Here is a 22,144-nt window from a genome sequence, read left to right on the forward strand (position 1 = left end):
TTTTTTTTACACATAAACATTAGAATCATTTTTTCCAGTTCTCCCCCACTCCTAATCCTTTTGGGATTCAGGTTGCCAGATTGAATAAACTTTTTTTTTTTAAGTATAAGTATGTCCCAAATATTGCATGGGACATACTTATACTGACATACAAAAAAATTACTCATTGTTATTTGAAATTCAAAATTCACTGTGCATCCTGTATTTTATCTGGAACACCAGTTGGGACTTGACTTGGAACTTGATTACATTTGCATTTAATTTTGAGAGAACTGGTAAATGTTCATATCTTGTTTGGGAGCATTTTAATAAGATTTTATAGTTTCTCCAAACAGATCCTGTGCTTTTCTTGTTACATTTATCCTTAGATATTATATAGGTTTTGTCAATATTGAATGGATTATATTGTTTCTATTTCTAGGTGCTTATTGCTAAACAAAAGAGAAACTATTGATTTTTACATAATTGTCTTGCATTCAGCCACTTACTATATTATCTTGTTGATTCCAGTGGTTAGTTTTGCTTTTCTTTAGAGTCTCTTGAGGTTTTCTATGTATAAAGTCGCCAGCAACAGCAAATGAGATAGTTTTGTCTCTTTTTCCCTGATGTTTATGCCAATTACTGAATTTTCTTGTTTTATTGTATTTACTAAAACCACTAAGAAAGTATTCAATAATAATAATGAGCATCTTTGCCTAATTCCTGATTTTAACTGCAGTGGTTTTAGTGGTTTATTACAAGATAATATTTGCCTCTTAATTTTGGTTAGATTTCTTTAAGTTTTTCCCTCCATTCCTATCTTACTGTTGAGAATGTCTGCTGCATTTTAGCACTGACTTTTTATTATATATTCATATCATTACATGTTGTTCTTTAATTTGTTGGTATAATAATTATACTAAAATGCACCACTCCTCCATTTCTAGATTAAATTCTGTTGGTCTTGTGGTATTTATTTATTCTATTTTATTTTATTATTTTTTATTTTAATTCCACTTAGTTAACATACAGTGTCATATTAGTGTCAGGTGTGCACTATGGTGGGTCATTCAATGCTTCCACACATCACCCGGTACTCATCACCAGCCCACCACTTAATCCCTACTGCGTATTTCATCACCACCCCTCTACCCTCCTCCCTTCTGATAACCATCAGCGTGTCCTCTACAGTTAAGAGTGGTTATTATTTTTATGCTAATTTGCCCATAAAACACCATAAACTCTTCCCACCTACTTATATGTATCCGAATAAGAAACATATGGAAGAATTACATAATAAACTATTAACTTGGTTTCCTTTGATGGAAAGGATGGATGACAGAGATTAGAATTTTCCTTTTTTAACAGATTGATTGACATACTACAAAGTATATTACTTGTCTAAATATAAAAATCTAATGAGTTACTAAAATATATTCTGGCTTTAGTTCTATTTTATACATATACACACACCACATCCATGTGATAAGGGACCTTGTAATCACTTCCTTTATTTTCTTCAGGTCTCTCTGATCAAATGTCACTTCCTCATTGCCTATGGGCATTGTTTGCCCTCCCTACCCTGCTTTATTCTTCTCTAGAATAGTTATTAACATCAGACGTGCTTTATCTTCTCTTTTCTTTTTTGGTAGTCTATTTCCTATTACTAGAATGTAATCACCATGAGGGTGGGGACTTTGGCTTTATCCATGGCATCCTCAGCTCACAGAAGAGTGCCCGGGTCACACAAGGGGCTTAGTAATATTTGTTGGGCTGAATGAATGCATGAAAGGATGGCAGAGAAATCTGATCTCTGTGGCACAGAGTGAGAGGCAAACAAATGTGGCCCATACTCCGGAGGTACCTACAAGTAAGATGGGGCTAACGTGAGGCTCTGGGAATGAACACGGGCAGTCTAGGCCTTCAAGGAATCTAACAAGTGGGATTTGTAACAAGTCTCCTAAATTTCCTTAGGTTATTAATGTGTGGGTTTGGAAGATACCTGATGGAAATCAGATTGAAAGACCAATATTTTTGTGGCTTTGTGAACAGTGATAGAGGACTTCTGACATGCTTCTGGAAGGCACCACAAAAAGTTCACCACCAAAGTCTGCTCCCAGAGCTCACTGTGGGGTCAGTCCTACCCCCATCCTGAGAGGTCATTTCAACACTAAACATAAACCAACAGGGCAGCCTTACCAATGAGGAGACAACTGAAGTTGAGGTGTGACTTGTCCAGATTGATGAGAGGGTCGGTGGCTTTGCCTACCAGTAGGAAAGGGACTGTGATGTTATGTTCAGGGATTAAGAAAGTCCAGAATGCTTCTGTGATGTCCAGATGGAAAGGTGTGAACTGGAAGACAATCTAAGAAGACAATTTGGAAAAGAGGCATTTCTGTTTGCTTACTCCACGTGCCCTTGGAGGCTTACTGGCGCTGGGGTTACGATGGTTGGAATTACCAGGTCATCTCTACCTTTCTCCTGTTGACCTTTCTACTGTGAAGGCATGTGATTTTGGCTGTTCCAGCAATGTCAATGTCTTGTTTTCCCTGCCACAGGTCCTCCTAAGAGGGTCTAGCCCATCATAGCCTCTGATGGCTACGATGCCATATTTTACACCATGTCTTTGTTTGGCATGTAAAAGTAGAGAGATTCAAACAGAAATATGCAATTTCAGCTTTTTGCAAAAGGTTGAGAGAAGTGGCAATATTGGCAACTTGTCTGTGTGATGGCATCTGACAGAGAAGCACTATTGCCAGCTGGTACTGGTGCTCAGCATTCCCTATCATTGTTACCTTGGCCTGCTCTGTTCATTTGTGTGACCTTCCTGAAGGCATTTGAATGTATGATTTCTGTTTCATGGATTTATTTCTGCCTCCAAATTCTCTGCAGAACTTATAGGATATAGGGCCCATAGATCTGTTTTGGCCACTGAGTTCATATTTCTTTAGGTCTGACTCCGTACCCTGTACCGCTGTATAAACCCAAGGACTACGCTGTGGGACATGACTTACTTTTCTATTTTACCCTTTGTCCTGACCAAGTAAAATTAGATCTATATCTTTTTACTGCTGTCAGTCCCTTGGGAAAAAAAATAAGTCTTCATAGAGTAATCTACGAGTCCTAGAGTCTGCAAGTATTAGTGTCCAGCTCCCTTTTCCTGCTTTAATAATTTCAATTTTTAAAACTGCAAATACTAGAGCTCTCCACTTCCATGGCCACCCAAGAGAGCTCAGGTCTGTCTTGTTCATGAGGATTGCCTAATGTATATGCCACTCAAGAAATACTTGTTGATTGATGCACCCTTGGGCTATCCTCCCTAATTTTACCCATGGTCTATAGCACACATGCTATGCAGACAGGGAGAAATGATCAATGCTCTGGCTCAAGTGGTCCTGAATTACACACACACACATACACAGACACATACCTCTGCTTTCTTTTCAGGGTGGATGAAACCCTTCTCTGTAAGGCATGTGAAGGCTGGAGGGTTCTGGAGACTTTCAATTTCTTCAGAGATCCAAGAGAAGGAGTAGGTGCTATTAGTTGGGTTCAGGATTGTAAAAGTCCTGGCCAAAGGGGAAGAGTTGATAGCAGAGAGTTAAACAGGGGTTGAGGAATAAGAGAAACTTTCTTAGGACCCTCCTTAGCACAGTCTCCCTATCTGAGAATCGGAACTTATCTGCATACTTCATTACCATAGAGATGAAAACTGCACCTCATTTGGGGAGGGTGTCAAACGATGGCTAAAATTCTTGACTTTGGAGTAATAATGATACCCAGAGCCCTTTTGTCCCAAAGACCCTCTGTGGTTAAGGTGGTGGTCAGGGATTACATTTTTTTTTTATGTCTTCCAAATTTTCCCCAGTGTCAAAACTAAGGAGACAAAATTCAGCTTCCTTACTAGAGACTTCCTTACTATGGACTTCTTTAAAGTCCAACCCCAATATTTCGAGCCTGCTTCTAGGAATTAGCCTCACTGAATTCTCTGGATTCTTCCTCTAAGTTCTTTAGAAGAACTCACAGATAAGAACCAAAGCAAACCTAAGCAGCTCACCTGATATTCTTCCCTCCTATGCCGACACTGGTGAACTCAATCACCCGGGTATTTGAATCTAGAGCTGCACCAGAAGGTCCTCGGAGATCTGGGTTACACCGATGCCCACTGATGTAATCTGAGTGTTTTAGGTCAAAATGGCAGAAGGGCAAAAGGCTCCGCCCTTTTGTTGATAGGACTGGGCCTTGCTCTCCAGGTGGCAGGTTGGGAATCCTGAGAGGATAAGGTTATTCTTATTTATTTTTAGATCAATCATTGCTTCCTTAGTTGATTGAAATGAATATTATATCCACTAGAATGTGAGCTCCATGAAAGCAGAGACTAGGTCTACCCTGGTCAACAACATAGTATCATTGCCTTGACTAGTGCATGATACATAGTAGGTGTTCATTCATGAATGGGCTGAGTATGAGGTTGAATTCTGTCTCCTTCTCTGTATCTAAGTATGGCCCCAAGTTATTCCCTCCAGCAGTGGTGAGAAAGTCTCCCTGCTATAAAATGAGCACAGAGTCTTGCCCTCTGGGCTGTCCCACAGGCATCTAGTGGGGTATGAAAACTGACACAGAAATTCTAAAAGAGTACCTGAGCTCCTTGAAGAAGGTAAACTGGATGTGAGTAGACCTCTAGCCCCAGCACCAAGCTTAGGTGGCCCCGGTGTGGGAGTGGTCCCTGCAGTGTGATTGCAGGGGCTCCACAAGGCTCTTATGGTTCACATAGACCTCTGCCACCCTGTACAATGTCTTACATAATTCCTCTGTAAGGTAAGTCTTCTGTATGGAGCTTTCGTGGGAGTGGTTAGTACATCATGGACTTTCATTGCTAAATGTTATTGGATTGCATTTCTTGAATTGGGTCTGGGCCCCCTCTATTCCTCACCTATGTATCAGGCTTATCGTGCTTGTTGTGTGCCAGATACTGTTCTAAGTCTTCACTTAACTCACTTAATGTTCATGATGACTGTACAAGGCGGATATTGTTATTTCCATTTTACATACGAGGAGACAGTCTGGGAAAAGGGATGGGAAAGTTTTCCTAAGTTAATATTTGCCCAAGGACTGGAACCTACCTGTCTGTCAGCCATTCTGTTGCTCAGAGGAATCCTGTGTGTGACTGGGATGGGGGTAATAGGCAGGGGGAAGAGTCTAGAGAGTGTTGGTGAGTAATACAAAAGACCAAATTCTCCTTATCTTCTAAATTCTGGCCTCTCTGAATCTTCCCAATGGGAGATGTGACAATCAGGGGGCTGATTGGAGGGGCCCAGGGGTGGTAGTGCTGGGACAGAAGAGAGGGTAGAAGATACGGAGTTTTGCTCTGGGGAGCACATCTCCTTACTGGCAGAAGAGGTTGCTCTCGAAGTCTCCAACTTCCAGTGGGGAGAATTTCACTTTGAGCTTCTGAGTCTTGCCCACAGGCACAATTCCTGAGGCTGGCTCCACTGAGAAGGGCGGTGGGGGAACGTCCATGGCGCTGTCCAGAGTGCTGACTGTGTGCAGCGAGTCCTGGCTACACTGGTCCTTTTGAGGAGAACCTGGGGGCAAAACAGAGAGCCAGTGATATTCTGTATTGGCAGTGGGAGAGCAGGTGGAAGGCAGCCCACTCACAGGTCCCTGTGTGGGCTCACCTCTTCCACCAGGTATACTTAGCTTTGGGCACTAAGGGTAAGGGATTGGTTCATATCTCATAGGAGACTCATGAAAAACACTTCTATTAATTCTATCAAGTTTTCAAAGTTGTTTCCTTTTGGTGCAAGGGGGTGGGTCAAAGTGATGTCTTCTGCCTCAAGAAGAATGGGCTGCGAATACAATTTTTGGAGAATCGTTGTTTGAAAGTCGTGGTTCACAATCTGGGGCCCCATTTGAAAGGTCTACAAATCTCCAAAACTGAAACAACACTAATGAATATTTGTCTACCAAGTGTTCGATCCTTTTCCAAGTGCTTCATATATATCAAATTGGGTATGAGTGTGTATTTTCCTGAGGAGAGAATTCATAGTTTTCATCAGTTTCTGCAAGGGTCTGTAATCTCCCAAGAAGTTAAGGCCTAAAAGACAAGAGTTCTAGGGGTCTGTGACTGGGGTGCTGGCCTACTGGAGGGCCAGCCTCAGGCCCCAGGCTCCAGGAGGACAGAGGTCAGCTCTCGAGTTTCTCAGGCCCATTTGGCTCTGCAGACACCATGAAACATTTGCTCTGCTTCTCCTTGGCTACTGAGGGGGCCTTTGGGGCAGTGCTCACCTCTCCAACAACAAGGCTCTCCTACTAACTGGGGACTCAGTTCAAGCCCTGCGTTTTTCCTATCATTGTTTTTACCTTGGTTATCTGGCACTGCAAAGCTAACAGCCTTTGCAGTCTCTTCTAAGACCCAGTTGAATTCCAGCTGCACATTTCCTGAATTAGTCAGTTCAAGCCTGCAGATAGACCAGAGAATGGATTTGAGAAATATGCTGTTAATAATTTTTTTTCCTGTCTGCACATCATCTATACTATTACTTAACTTTTTTAAGGTTGTCACTGTGTTTCTTAAACATTTCTTCAAAAGGCAAGTTTTAAGCATTTTATCCTACATCATGCATTTGCTGAGCTAGTTCTATCTCCTAAACACTATTTACTATTACAAGTAAAAATATCCAAATGTTTAGCACTTTAAATCATCTGGCACACTACCAGCACCCTATGCAGTGACCTCTCAGCATGAGTTTGCTGTAATCCTAAAAAATTCCAATGAAAAGGAATCAAAAGGTGTTTCCCATGACAATACCTTCTTTAGGTGCAAATTCCAGCCCCTCCCTTCCTGAATGTTTTCCCACCGGAAACAAAGTCCCTGTGGCCAGAGGCTGTTTGACCCCTGCCTGAGACTCCTTCATTGGCTGAGACTTGTCTCAAGTTCTGAATTAGTAGAGCCTTGTCTTGCCTCAAGTTTCCCTGCATCTAAGACAAGAACCAATAAATAGAAGCTTTTTCTGGAATCATTTTTAAACTTGATCACAATCACAGCAGAAAGATGAGGCATTGATACAGGAAAATGATTGTGTCAGAGAAGGAAACACAAATGTCTTGCTAATTTTAGTGAAGCAGTAGGAGGTGAGAGCCTGGAGGGGGGTATAGATCTTGGGGACAGTATAAGGATTAGATTTCCATTATTCAATCCAGGTAAACTGTGCAGGTATGCCCAAAGTCAAGTGCTTTGACCTCAGGGGTGTATGTTTATTGTGTAAAAGTCTGAGCACTGGCCACTATTCTAAAGAAAACATTTATAAAGTGGAGACATCTTGGTGGTATAGAATACTCTTGATAAAAAAGTTCTTAGTTCAGATAGGAGTTGGCAAACATTTTTTGCAAAAGGCAAGCTAGCCCATGTTTTTTGGTTTTGCATACCATAGATGTTTGTAGCAACTACTCACCCTGCTGTTGTAGTGCCAAAGCAGCCAAAGACAACACAAAAATGAATGGGCATGGCTGTGGGTCAAAAGAAACTTTATTTACAACAATAGGCAGCTGGCTGGATTTGGTCCTTGGGCCATAGTTTGCCAACCCCAGCTTTAGGTGAAATGGCTATTAACAGAAGGTCCCTTCCTGCCTTATTTCTTTTGGTTCTATGATAATTTGAACACTTAAAGTGTAACAAAAGCAAAATGAGTTGAACAAGTTAATTACCAATTTTTAAGACGCTGAGATGTCAGTGGTTTACACTTTTGTGCTCGTAATTCTCAAAGAATGGTTTTTCCCTGTCTTTGTAGATGCCGCTTTCTCTGCCTAGATGGCCCTTTTATTCTCACTTCTTCATCTGGCTACCTCCTATTCATCCTGCAAAACTCAGCTGGGGCACCACTTCATCTGGGAAGTCTTCCCTGATACGCTGTCTGCTTCAGGTACTCTCATAGCATACACGGACACCATACTGCAACCACCAATTCACCTATTTTCACCCATCTCCCCCTGCCCCCCCAGCTCTTTAAGAGGGGGATCCATGACATTCTTATATTCCTGTATGTGAGTTAACACACCCTTTTTTCTTTCTAAGGACAATTTTGACTTTGAATGAATTTCCTAGCTGTTTCCCTGGAAACCTGATAAAGAAGAAATATCGGCTGTATTACTAGGCAACATTGTTTAGAGTAAAAATGACCTCTGATTGGTAAATTGCATCTGGTCTGGGGGGAATTATGATTCCCTGGAGGGAAGCCATAGCCTTGGGGTTCTTGACTATAGTGACTCTTGTAACGGGGCATGTCTCCTACAGGGATCCTGAAAGCTACACCTATGGGGTGTTTATGAGGAGTATTGGCTTCTGCTGGTTGTGGGGCTTCAAGGCTAAGATGGACCCATTCCCACTAGTATGGATATTGTCCCCTGGGGTCAGGGAGAAAAGAATAGTTCCTGGCTGGTGGTGTGGACTGCTTCAAGGACCATCCCTATTGAATCTGATGGCCGGATGCTGTGCTCTTGGTGGACTGTGTTTCCTGGACTATATCTTGATTTCAGGTGTGAACTTCAATAGCTGTGTGGATCTCAATGTTTCACTGCATCCCGAGTTCCTCTGGCGCATGCTATATAGGTATGATACCTGGTATATGTGGTCATAAACATTGAATAAACATTTGATGAAGGAATGGGCAAATGATTAAATTAAACAGCGTGTGTTTTCTCTGTGTGTGCTGGGGGGCTTTCAAAGACTCACTCAAACACTCGGGTCTGGTAAACCAGTGTTTCTTTGAAGTACACATTGCTTGTTTGGCATTGATATGAAGCAAAATTCACATTGGCACTGATCTGAAGATGCAGTTCTTGGTAGTTTTCTTCGACTACTGAATGAGCAGGCTCAGGATCCATCTCTATCACCTGTAACAAAGGCAGACCTAGCTGACTCACAAGAATAAAGGGATGAGGGGTAATATAGTATTTTATTTTACCTATGAAAATGAACACCAACTTACAGAATAAATGATTCCAATTCCAGAATAAATGATTAAGGCAAACATAAAATGACTCCTATATGGGAAAGGAAACAAATTACTAAGAGCATAAGGATTACAGAGATATGAGTTTTTGGTTAGATGGGTTGTAAAGAAGGTAGAAGAAAGGAAATCATAAAATTAGGGACAGATATTAATGAAATGTAAATAAGTTGAGAACAGAGAGCACTAATAAAGCCAAATGATGTTTATTTGGAATGACTTAAAAAGTCTTCAGTACGAATGATCACGAAAAAAATGAGTAAATAAAAATAACATATCAAAAATTAAAAAGAGGGCACTACCACCAACCCTACAGAGTAAAACAGAGAATAAGAAAATATTATAAATAACTTTATGAAAATACATATGAAAACTTAGTTGAAGGGCAAATTAATAGAAAATTAGCTTAATAAAAATGATTCAAGAACAAATAAAAAACCTGAAAAGTCCTAATACTATTAAAGAAACTAAATGGTAGTAAAAAATGTTAAGACATAAATAAAGAAATAAAATTCATTAATAGAAAGGATGAATTAATATTGTAAAATTGTTAATCCTTCCTAGACTGACTTACTGATACAAACCAATTCCAATCAAGTTTCATTCAGGGTTTCCACAAAACTGGGTAAATGGATTCCAAAATTAGATAGAAAAATAAAGGACCAAGAGTAACAAAAATACTTCAGAACAAAAGAGTATGGAAGAGGGACTTCCTTTCAAGATATCAAGGCTAATGATGAAGCTATGGAAATGAAACAAGGTAGAACTGGCATAGGGAGAGATAAAGTGACAGTGAAGTAGAATCCTGAGACAAGAAACATCCTAGGCATACTTGAAACTTAGATGACAAGGGAGTCATGGCAGATCACTAGGAAACAGAAGGGCTAAACAAAAAAGGGATTTGGCCAGCTTAGTTAACTAGATGGAAAACCATAAAATAGGATCCTTGCCTCACACCATACATAAAATCCAGGTGGGCCAAGAACTTAAATATAAAAAACAAAACTCTTAAACATAAAAAAAGTGAATATTTTTCTTCCCTTGTATGGAAAGGTTTTAAAAACAAGGCATATACACAAAATATACAAAAGATGAGATTAATACATTTAGCTATATTGAAATTAAGAATATTTTTGTTTATCAAAAGATACATCAAGAAAAGTGAAAAGATAAGCTATAGATTTGGTGAAGACATTTGTAGACAAATAATAGGAAGGAATAGTAGACCTTATCAAAAATAAAATAATGCATACAAAGAATAAGCATTATAATTGAAAACTAGGCAAAAGGCACACAAGAGATGACTAGTTAGGCCATGAAGTCATTCATTTTCAACTTTATCAGTGGTTAGGGAAATGTAAAGTAGCTCCCAAATTAGACCATTTCCCATTCACTTAAACGATAAAAATAAAGAAGTTTGGCAATGCCAAGGTGTGGAGAGAATTCAGATCAGTAAGATCCCTCTGCTGATAGGAGTGTACATTGGTACAGTGACTTTGGAAAACACTTGGGCTTATCCTGGGAAGCTGGAATCCACATATCTTATGACTCATCAGTTCCACTTCTAGGAATATAAACTTTTGCAATCGAACACCATTTGACATGAACAATAATGTTCACAGAAACACTGTACACAATAGCAAACACCAAATCATTTTCAAAAGAAGAATGGATGATAATAATGGAATTTTATATAGAAGTGAAATGGGTAGACTATAGCCACATGAAACAATATGGATCACAGGCAGCAACCTTTTTTTAAAAACTAAGTTAGAAACTACAACCACATATATGCCTTTTAGAATGTATAGGTTAAAAAAGAAAGAAAAATAAAGAATCAAGGGAGTGAGTAAATAAGATTCAGGATCATGATCATGTCTAAGAGGGAGGCAGGGGGATGGAATGGCTAGAAGCACACAGGTAATCCATGTTCTACTTCTTATGTTGAGTATGAGTTCATCTCTGTATCACATTATTAAAAAGGAACCAACCAAAGACTAATTAAAAGAGGGACATGCATGGACCAAATTCTGTCATGAACCAAAGATTATAACTAATCAAATTCTAGACACAGATGGAAAAAGGGAAGAGCTAAAAGGCTAACAACATGATGCTGTTGATGGTGAGAGAACTTGACTGTTTGGGTCAAAGTGTGTGGGTCGCATGGCTGGCAGGTGGCATGCTTCCAAGTTCAGTTTGTCACTTCTGAAATCAAGGTCAAATCAAGGTCAATTAGAATGGGAAACAACCTTTTTCTTTTTGGTCCATGAATGAAAGAAATGATGAGACAAAGGCACAGCTGGAGAGCAGCAGGCCCAGCCAGCCACGCCAGGCCTGGTGAGATTGTATCTGATGTCCCCACTCACCTTTCGTTTTGCAGGTAAAGTCCCGGGTGTGTTTCTGAGCACATCCACCCACTTGACTGTGTGCATGTGGTCATCCCAGTCAGGGACCTGGTCTGCAGGGAGCTGAAACATGATCCTGGAGAGCTTGCACTTGACCCCCATCTTTTTCAGATTGATGGGCATTTCTGACTTCATGGTCACTACTATGTCCTTAGCACACCCAGGGTGAAGGTGGCCGATCTGGGGAAGAGCCTGATATTAGTATTTTTGGGAATCTGAGTTTGAGGACTTTTGATACCTGATAGTGACATTCTAGAGAAGGGGTAGAGTCAAAATTCTTGGCAAAAAATGCATCATTCACAGCTGTATGTGTGGATTGTCTTAAACATCTGCAAGAGGTTGGTTCTTAGATAGAAATATAATCATAAAAGCAGCTAATATTTATTAAACTGTTACTTGCCTCAGGCACAGTTCTAATCCATACATCAACCCTGTGAGATGTACAGCTATTACTCCTGTGTATTTTACAGGCAAGGAAACTTGTAACTGGCTCATGGTCATACCATGAGTACTGGGAGAACTGGAGTCAGACCCAGACAGTGTGGCTCCAGGAACCACACTCTTAACTACCTTCATCAGTATGACCTACATGAATTATAGACTCATGTACACATTACATTAGCAGTTCTCAGAGTGTGGTCAGGTGACCCTTGGAATCCCTAAGACCTTTTCAGAAGTTCACAAGGTCAAATCTACTTTCATTCATCATAATACTAAGGTGTTATTGGACTTTTTTATTCTTATTTTCTCATGAGTACACGCTGGAACTTTCTAGGGGTTACATGATACATGATAGTGAAGCAGATCAAATGCAGAAGCAAATAGGAGAATCTAGCTATCTTCTATTAAGCCAGATATTAAAGAGATTTGTAAAACTGCAAAATAATGCCACTTTTCTTACTCAATTTTTTTATTTTGAAAAATATAGCTATTTTCATTAAAATATGGTATTTATATTAACATTAAAGGGGTTATTATTTAAAAATGAATAAATACACAATTTTAGATATTCTGTTTTAATTTCTAATGTGGTAAATGTCAATAGACAAAAACCACATAAAAAACAGCTTTTTTGAGTTCCTTAATAATGTTAATAGGGTAAAGGAGTCTTAAGACCAAAAAGGCTGAGTTTACTGAAGTACCAGATAAATGGGAAATCTCATTTGGTCTATTGCATAAAATCATTTATGATTTAGTGTATGTAAACACACGTGTACATATATAATAGTCCTGTCATCTTTCTGACAGATAAAAATGTCTCCCTCCTCTGGAAAGTGAAGGGAGAAGAAAACTTAGTATTTCCCAAGGCCACAACTGTGTGTATGTGTGTATGTGTGTGTGTGGGGGGGGGGGGGGGGGGGGGGGGGGGGGGGGGGGGGGGGGGGGGGGGGGGGGGGGGGTGTGTGTGTGTGTGTGTGTGTGTGTGTGTGCGTGCATGTGTGCATGGGGGTGTATATAAATAGACTATCTGAAGCTTATCTCTGTCTACTTTGACTGACACTTTATATCCCTCTAGGAAGCAAAACTTCTTGATAGTACTCAAAGATTTAAAGGTGACAAAGTAGGGTCCCCAACTCTCCTTGCTCTATCCCCCTAGAGTTCTATGCTTGAACAGACTTGGTGACTGAAACAGGGCAGGAGGCAGTGGATACATTTGGGTATATGCCTTGTCCTGGGAACTCAACAGTGAACCGTCTATGAAAAGCATCAGGTAGCCGGAGGCTAGGATCTGCTACCACGTTGTCTTAGGCCTTGTGTGATGTTGAGTTTTGGTCAGCAATTCATAAAATGTGCCCTGTGAGTTGCTGAAAGAGGGGGTCAGAAGATTCCAGGTAAAGCCAAGTTAACTAGACTTTAGTATGCTAAGTGGCACTTTAAGAGAAAGATGTAGTTTGCAAGTTTGCTAAATCTCACAGAACCCACTACCTCCATTTTAGTTTTTAGTGAACCACTTCTGCAGGACGAATGCTCTAAAGAGCATATACCTTGGGGGACACAGGTCTACACTCCAGGATAGGAAGACTGGGACCGATTTCATCCACAGACACTTGCACGGAATTCCTCCCCTTCAGCCTAGCCACAGTCGTGGCAGCCCTCGTTCTTTGCTCCGTGACCACAGGGACATGAACAGTGTCCTCTGGTACCTGATCTGAGTAAGGGATGCTTCCTGGGCTGTTCCTCAGCTTGAGAGCCGTCCATCTTATCCCACACATTCATGGGAATAGACTGACAATCAAACTGGGTGTGGCTTACACCTAAGGGAGTCCAGAAGACAGCAAATGGCTTTCACTTACCTGTGGGGAAAAGCAAACTGGAGCTAAAAGGGGCCATTCAAACCGTATGATATTCACTTGGCTGTGATTAGTGATTGTGAAGCTCACGTTATAGCTGTTCCCGATGTGGCAGTCCCCAAACTGGATGTGGTCCACCAGAGCAGCTGTGGACAGAAGCAGAAGGTCTGTGAGTCCTCCTAGCCCAGGGCCCGCTTTCCTGAGGAGGCAACACCTGAAAGGCAGGCTGCTCCACCCTCATGCAAGCCCCTCCACTCAGGTGATTATACTGGAAAAATGCGGAGTCCTTTAGCATAAACTTTCCCTCCTTGGGAAATCTTTTTGTCCGTCTGTCTGTCTGTCCATCCATCCATCCACCTTGGCTCCCACCTCCAAGAGAAACTATAGGTCCCCAACTCTATTTGCTGAAACAATATTAGTAAGGGTTAAAATAGGATAAAATATAAAAGTCCTTGTTAAACTTGAATTATAAATAAATGATGAGTAATTTTTAGTATCACTATGTCCCACACAATATTTTTGGACACACAAATAATAAAAAGTACTTGTTGCTTATTTGAAATTTAAATTTAAGAGGGACTCCTGTATTCTGATTTTCTAAACATGGTAACCCTATCATAAGTATGAAATATGATTTCTGAGCTACGGTTCACCGCTGGCTCCTGCTTGACCCCTGACAAGAGAGATGTCACCTTGTAGCCACAAAGAGGGTGCAGCACCATGGAAAGAGGAGGACTGATTTTAAGCCATGTTGTATAGACTGTCCAATGCTACATTCCAGGATTAGAATCAAGCTCCTAGAAAAACTATGAGAATGTGTTTAAAACTCACTTCATACCAATTAGCCACAAAATTAGGTCGATAAACAAATGCATTTTGATAATAATAATGAAAGAAAGTTTCTCCTACCCTAAAGAATATAGTTAGCCAAAAGAAGCTGCAGTGCTTGCTAGGCAGTGGAGCAGCACGTCTGAGCTTACTACACACACAAGTCACCTGTGGATCGCGCTGTAATGCGAATTCTGCCTCAGGGGGCCTGAACCACGGGTGGTGTCTGCAGCCCCCACTTCTAACGAGCTGCCCGGTGCTGCTGATGCTGTAGGTCCTGACAGCGCACTGAACAGCGAGGCTACAGAGAACGGTGTTCCAGAGGTAGCACAGATCTACACCTTCTTTAATTAAACAAGCCCACGATTTCTCGTGGAATATCTGGGATAAATGGTCCCCACGAGGCAGACAACGCCAGCTGAGAGAAAACAAACAGGGAAAACTACAGAGAGATAAGTGCTCACATAGCTAAGCCGGAATTTGAATTTTGAATTTCACTTTTCAGCTAAATTGAAATTAGCTAAAACTATAAGCTCCTGAAGGCAGAGACCCTCGTATTACTCTTTGGAACTCCAGGGCTCAGCACAGTGCTTGATCCATGTGTGCTGAGGCTCAGTAAATAGTCCTTGAGGGAACACGCGATTGGAGGCATTGTCTGAACTAGGAAGGATGGACCATAAAGTAACAGGGAGAAGATGCTTTCCTAAATCCCCAGGAAGCTGGCTGGGCTGTTATTTAAATTTCTGTCTTATTTAAAATAACCTGAGCCTTGGTGTCCGGGTGGCTCAGTTCCACTAGGATCATGATCTCACAGTTTGTGTGTCTGGGCCCTGCATAGGGCTTGCTGCTGTCAGCACAGAGCCCGCTTCAGATCTTCTGTTTCCCTCTCTCTCGGTCTCTCCCCTGCTCATACCCTCATGTTCAAAAATAAGTAAAACATGAAAAAATAAAAATAAAAATAAAATTAAATAACCTGAGCCAACAGTTGTCAATAGCTCATGACTGTTTTTCTCACCTGTTATCAAGTCTTCCATAGTATTTTCCTCAATGACCTCAGCGATCTCTGGGGCCTCAGGGCTGCTAGAAACCACCAGCCCATGGATGTTACCCAAGGTGACGTCATCCTCATAACCCTCTCCCACCATGTGGATGTTCATCTCCTCATACTGGTTGTTGATCACTGACAAGTGGATGATGCCTGTCATTCTCCCAACCTTCTGGGATTGGAAAACGACATCAAATCCAGCTGTGTCTCCAGGAAGAACAACCAGGGAGGCCGTGTGAGCTTTCCTTGCTGCAAAGATGAGAGAGAGAGAGAGAGAGAGAGAGAGAGAGAGAGAGAGAGAGATTGATTGATTTAGAACCAGTTTAAAGGAAGATGTAATCATAAAGATCCTGACTAAAGAGAGGCTATTGGTGAGGAGACTGGGCATCCTACTCTGGCTGGGTCCTCATCAGCTTCCTAACAGAACAGCTTCTGGGACCCAGTACCTTCTAGAAGCTATATTCCCCCTACCTACCTTTTGCATGTGGTTTGTTTTCCTCTGTGATGTATATGTAGGAGGCGGTGGGCCACCCTTTCAGGGAGAAGACTCCTAGTTGGTCCCTCAGGTCAACATGCAGCTGGCAGAAGGAAAGCAAGGCTGAGTGTTAAGCTTACAGGCTGCTCACGGGTTCTGGGTCTGGATTGAGATAATGTACTGTTTAGCAAGGCACACTGGTCATGGTGCCTACTAGTCATGTTTTTGAGCTTCTTATTAAAAGGGAGGTAAAATAAATATTAGACCTGAGGAGGAAAAATGAAAATTTAGTTCAGTCCTTACTGTCCAAGTGAGGAACTTGAGGTCTAGAGCATATAGGTGACTTTCCAGATTACCCAACTACGTAGTATCCAAATGGGGTTGCCAAGGCCTCTGCTATTGACTGGGCAGCTGTAAAATAAACACTAGACTAATAAAATGGAAATGAATACTTGTCATTCTATGAAGGCTTACATGAATGTGAGTTCCTAAAAACCAGTATCTCCAGGAACTAATGCGTTAGTTGCCTGTTGGTGTCATAGTGAGCAGCCTACCAAGATAAGAAAAAAACCAAGGTGGGCTTCTGATTTTCTTGGAGAAAAGGGAGGTTTTCTAGACCACTGGAAGAAGTATACCTGATTAAAAAACTAAATCCATCTATCTGATTTTGGGTATGAGAAATCAGTATACCGTTTTAGAAGATTGTAATGCTGGTGCCATCATAAACACAATTGAATAATATAAGAAATGAAGTAAAAAGAAGAAAAATAGTGACACTACATAGGAAGCTTCTGAGATTAAAAAAAAGTAATTATATGTGTAGATACAATCTTAGTAAGAAACTATATGGAGGAGTTATACGGGAAAAAAATTGACATAGAAAAGATACAGGTAAACAGATGGGAATTCTAAATGTTGCTCCTGGTAGAGACCCTAAATACCCAATAAGGAGAAATTCTTCCTGAATAATTCATAGGATTCCCAACTGGATGTTTTGAGGAACATTATAAAATGATGTATAAAGTTCATCTGAAAGACTAGATATGTAAAAATTGTTAAGAAAAACTAGAAAAATGGGGAGTGGGTGAACAGGAATTTATTAAACTAGATGCTTGAACATTTTATAAAGCTACAATAATGGAAACAATGCAGGGTAATGGTAAATTAGGTAATGTGGACTCAAAACAACAACAGAAAATAAGACAACAACAAGAACAATAAAATTTTTTAAAGCATCCCCAGAGCTGAGAAGATAATGAAGAATAACAAGACCAAGATCTGGAGACCATGAGAACAGAGAGAGGTCAGCCTAAATTTCTGGACTGTTTTTGACCTGGAGGGTTTCCGGGTCAGGAAGAGGTACACAGGAGGCTGAGCTTTGGTTTTGATGGCCTGTTGGTGCTAAGAGGGCAAAAGTCTTATGAAAGTTGGGGTGTTTCCTTTGTGGTAGATTGGGACTCCAAATGACTGCCTGATAGTGCTAAAGATAGGCTGGATAGAAAGCACGTCTCCCAACAGCAACGATCCTGCTCTGACTCATTTACATAACCCAGAAAATCTCAAGCCCTAAAACCAGCGTTCTAGTGTCCCAAAGTACCTGGCAGAAAGAAATGAAAATCATCTCTGAAGAAAAATAACATCATCCTTAGTCTTACTATGTCTAAATAACTTTTCAATAGTCAACGCATGATTGAAGATAACCAGGCACATGAGGAGAAAGGGTGACCTGGGCAAAAATAAGCAGAATAGTAGGCATCAGAACCAGACCCACAGCGACTTCAGATTTGGAGTTATCAGGTGCAGATGGCAAAATGGTTGTGATCACTATGTTTAAGAAATAAAGCCGAGTCTGACAATTTCAGCATAAAACTAGAAGTCTGAAAAACTGATTTGCATATTTTAAAAGCAGCCTAAATAGAAATTCTAGAACTTAAAGATATAATAACTTAAGAACTTAATGGAAGGTTTAATAGTGAATTAGACACAGCTAAAGAGAAAGTTAAAGAGCTGAAGACATGTCCCAAGAAACTATGCAGAAGGGAGCCCAGAGAAAAATGGATGGAAAATGCAGTGAGGTTGTGAGAGCTCCGGGATACAATGGGAAGGTCTTCCATAAATGTAAATGGCCTCCCAGAAGGAGAGAGAAGACAGAATGGAATAGAAGCAATAATTTAAGACATGTCTAGGAATTTTCCAAGACTGATTTAAGATATTAGTTGCAGAACCAAAAAGCCTGGTGAAGTCCAAGAAGGATAAATATGACACATTATAGTGAAACTGACAAAACAAATACAAAGTGAAATTCAAAGCCAGAGGAAAAAGACTGCCTTAGGAGAACACCTTAGACTTAGAGCTGCCATCCCAACAGTAACAATGGAAATCAGAACACACTGGAATAATAGCTCTCATTCGCTGAAGGAAAACAACTGCTGATGCAGACTTCTACAGCCAGTAAAAATCACACTGAAGAGGAAGAAGAAATGGAAATTTCCAAACACAAAGTGAGAGAATTCACCACACCAACAGACCTGCAGGGCATTTCTTCAGCAGGTAGGCAAAGTATCTCAGATGGAAAGTTGCATATGTAGGAGTGGAGAGAGCCTAACTGTATAAACAACAAAATCCAACAATAATAGTAATAACGTCTTGTAGGGTTTAAAGTATAGAGCAAATCCAAAGCCTCCCACAAGTTGTCCCGACTCCATTCTCCTATTTTTATGTCCCACGGATCTTCTACTATCCCCTGTGCTCTCAAGAAGCTGGCTGCTGACTAGTTCCTATTTATACAGGACACTTTTTAAATTTTTTTTTTGCTTCTGTGCCTTTGTCTTCTAAATTTTCTTTCTAAGCTGGGATGCAGTCACTGCCATATCCCCTTCCTGAAACCTATCTGTCCTGCAATGCCCAGCTTGCGTGTCATTTTATAGTGAAATTTTCCTTGATTCCCCTAGATGGGAGTAGATCGTTTTCAAAAGTACTATTGTTCTTTGTAGGACACTTACACAATTTATCACCTTTTTTAAAAAAATGAAATGAAAACATAAATTTAATTGCTGAACCAAAATATTGAATCTCTCACCCCTAATGAGGTTTCTTTAGTTTCTCCCTCATTAAAAATGCAATTTTCATTACAGAAAAAAAGTGAAGAGTAAAGGAGACACCAAGAACACCCATAATCCTACCCACTCGGCTAAAATATATCACTGCACACTGGTTCACACGGTAACTATCAGTGTGCCGTGGAATCGGCTTTCCTACACTCCTTGAGGGCAGACGCCACAGCTGACCGGGCTCTGCGTCCTACGTCTTATACGGATGAACGTATGAGGCACATCAAGAGGTCCTCATAGATCAGGGACGGCAGAGACCTCATCACAAGTCTTGCTTCTGAATCATTCTTTTCCCTTTCCACCCCATACTTCACCTCCAGTGGTACCTGGGCAGGGATGGTGCCATTGTTCTTGAGGATGAGAGGCAGCTTCTCTGACTGACCAAGCAGAAGCCTCTTAAAGAGGAGCAAGGGGTTTCCATATTGGTTGTAGAGAACTGGCCGCACTACTGTCACCCGAGGGAGGTTCCCTTCCCCGACGATATCAAACACAAGGCTGCGGTTCTTGGTCAGATTGCTGCAGGGAACAGCAAGATGGAGACCTGTCAGCCTGGCATGCCAGGAAGGACATTCCGTAGAGGGTGTGGCCTGGAGCAGTGCTGGAGGAGAGGGCGCTGGGGAGCGGGTACCTAGGCAAGCCATCCAAGGTAGCCTCGAAGATACACTGGTAGGTCTGCATGGTCTGTGGCGTGAAGGTCACCGTGGCAAAGGCATGTGAGCGGCTGGCAACAGATATCTTGCTGGGTTCCACATCAAAAATGTCAAAGATTCGGGCATTGAGCTGGGGAGGGGGAGAAAGGATCAGCGTGTTTTAGCTGCTTTGCATCAAATAAGACTTATTTCTTATCTCTGCCGCCCTTGCTGTGAAATCTTCCTCACCTAAACTCTGTGGTAGGCATGCTTCATCCATTTCCTACATAGTCATACCCCTGGAAAGAGCAGCCTAGATATTCTGGGACCCAGTCCTGAGCAATAACTAGCAATAACTTGGTGAGATCTATGATATTTGACTCAAACAGATGAATTAAACCAGATCTCAGATAGTACCCTCCCTCCACCCTCTCCCCCGCCCCTGGACCTTTTTCTTTCCTTCTTTCTTTCTCTCAAACAAGTTAAGAAGCCTAGAGATCATTGGTGGTCACTAATGCGGAGCTGAATTGGAAGCCAGACTAGAGAATAGAATAATGGAGACAGGGTGAGTGAGTGGCATGTGGCCATTGAAAGATAGAGCTCTGCTGGTCTTCTATCAGTTGCATTTCAGGTGACAGTTCGAGTTCCACAGAGCTCTGGCTACATGGTGTGCTCTGACCTTGAAATGAGGTCTCTGATTTATTGAGGCAAACCTTGCTTGTTTGGGCTATCCTAAGTTGGTTTCTGCTCCTTGCACCTCCAAGAGCTTTAGCTAGAACAACTTCCCACAGCACTTTATCTGTTCCATCTTGAGGCAGTGTTTTGGGAAGACTGTAGGGACTGCAGGGACTCCTGGCTAGGCCTCAAAAGGATTTTTTCATTCTTAAGGATGTCAAGCAGGATTCAAGACTATTTCCTCTTATTTTTAAGCTGAGGGCACTAAGGCTTCTTTGCACTTTTCAAGGGATAGTATGCAAATTAGGAAAGAGGAGAATATGTCTGCAAATTCCCTTACAAACCTCTTTTTAGAAATAAGGGTTGCTCACTTTTTATGTCTTTAGTGTGAAATAGAAAGAAAGCTGCCCCTTAATATCTAAAAAAAGATCAGAAAGTAACCACTGGATGTCATCAGGGCTTGTGAGAAGTCATAAAAGGGATCAGACAGCCTTCCAAACCCTCACTCTCTGTGGTGACAGTCCCCTGGGAGAGCACACACTTTTCTCAGCTCTAGGCTGGGCCAACCCTTGAGCGATCTCCCCGCTACCATCAGCCGTGTGAGCAATGCCAGCTCTGGGGCACAAGGACCACCTGGGCCGAGACTTCACCTTTGGGCAGAGAACAGAAGGAGCTGAGGCGAGACAAGACAGTACTTGCGGCACCTGACTGGCTGCTGACGAAGCCCTCTCTCCTTGTGTTCTGAATTTTCTGTTTCTTGGGAGGAAAAAGGATCTCTGTAGGGTCTGACTCAGAGAGGAAGGGAGTTTCAAATCTACAGGCCCTGAGATGGGCATTTATTGTTTACCTTGTAAGTGGATGAAGCTTGGCTGTGAACCTAGCCCTGTATCTCCAGGTTTCATTTTCCTAACTATCAAATAAGGGTCATATTACAAAGTCTGATAATACAAACTTTCTGCAAGGATGAAACGAAACAATAAAGGTAAATAATTTAACACAGTGCCTAGCATGCAGTAGGGGTTAACAGTCGTTCATCACTTCACCTCGCCCTTATAACCTGACATCCCCCTAAGCCCCCTTACCGGACAAATGTGCAGCCCAAGGCAGCCTGCCTGAGCTAGCACTCGTCTTTGCTCTCCCCGCAATGCCTCATATATTATAGGTATAGGCGGCTGTCTGACGGATGAGAGGGTTGCTCATTGATGTGCACCATTTGAAAACTCAGAGGAAGCACCCAAAGGGACAAATGTATAGCTCTTGGCCTAGGGGAAACTGCCCAGCTACCTCATACAACTTCCAGCAGGGCCCAAGAGCCAGATAATCCCCACTCATGTCTAGAGGCTCGAGAGCAGGTTTCTGTCGGGGCCGCCAAGTTTTCTGTCTGCCGCAGGCAAGGATTATCACTCTCTGGAGAGTGAACCAGCAAACAAGATTTGCATTCTAGAGGCTGGACACTGCCATTTCCTGGTCAAAATAACTTTGGCGTCTGTCATGCTGGGTCAGACGTGAGTGGCCAAGGTGCACAAAAGATCAAAACCGTATTTTGGATTATTCAGTGCTAACTCCCCCCTTCCCAGCATTGCTGAGGCAAATCTGGGCGTTTCTTTTGATATTCATTTGACTCTGTTTACCTGGTAACTGACCTTGGTCAGCTGCTTTGTTTTCCCACCTTGAAACCTATATAAAAGACAGTTTTCTG

The 22,144-nt window shown here is 41.6% G+C and overlaps 1 protein-coding gene across 1 annotated transcript in view; it reads right to left on the minus strand.

The window, feature by feature from the left end:
• HYDIN (HYDIN axonemal central pair apparatus protein) overlaps window positions 1-22,144 on the minus strand; it is a 417,349-nt gene that overhangs the window by 32,776 nt on the left and 362,429 nt on the right. The window contains exons 62-73 of the mRNA XM_029925166.1: window positions 19,770-19,921; window positions 19,468-19,657; window positions 16,032-16,134; window positions 15,527-15,805; window positions 13,687-13,829; window positions 11,354-11,572; window positions 8,711-8,871; window positions 6,343-6,440; window positions 5,369-5,564; window positions 4,037-4,249; window positions 3,410-3,548; window positions 2,179-2,344 (exon numbers count right to left, since the gene is read on the minus strand). Coding sequence (XP_029781026.1) covers window positions 2,179-2,344; window positions 3,410-3,548; window positions 4,037-4,249; window positions 5,369-5,564; window positions 6,343-6,440; window positions 8,711-8,871; window positions 11,354-11,572; window positions 13,687-13,829; window positions 15,527-15,805; window positions 16,032-16,134; window positions 19,468-19,657; window positions 19,770-19,921 — 2,059 coding nt within the window. The remainder of the gene's footprint in view (window positions 1-2,178; window positions 2,345-3,409; window positions 3,549-4,036; window positions 4,250-5,368; window positions 5,565-6,342; window positions 6,441-8,710; window positions 8,872-11,353; window positions 11,573-13,686; window positions 13,830-15,526; window positions 15,806-16,031; window positions 16,135-19,467; window positions 19,658-19,769; window positions 19,922-22,144) is intronic.

Source organism: Suricata suricatta, chromosome 16 (assembly GCF_006229205.1).
Source record: "Suricata suricatta isolate VVHF042 chromosome 16, meerkat_22Aug2017_6uvM2_HiC, whole genome shotgun sequence".
Taxonomy (NCBI): Eukaryota; Metazoa; Chordata; class Mammalia; order Carnivora; family Herpestidae; genus Suricata; species Suricata suricatta.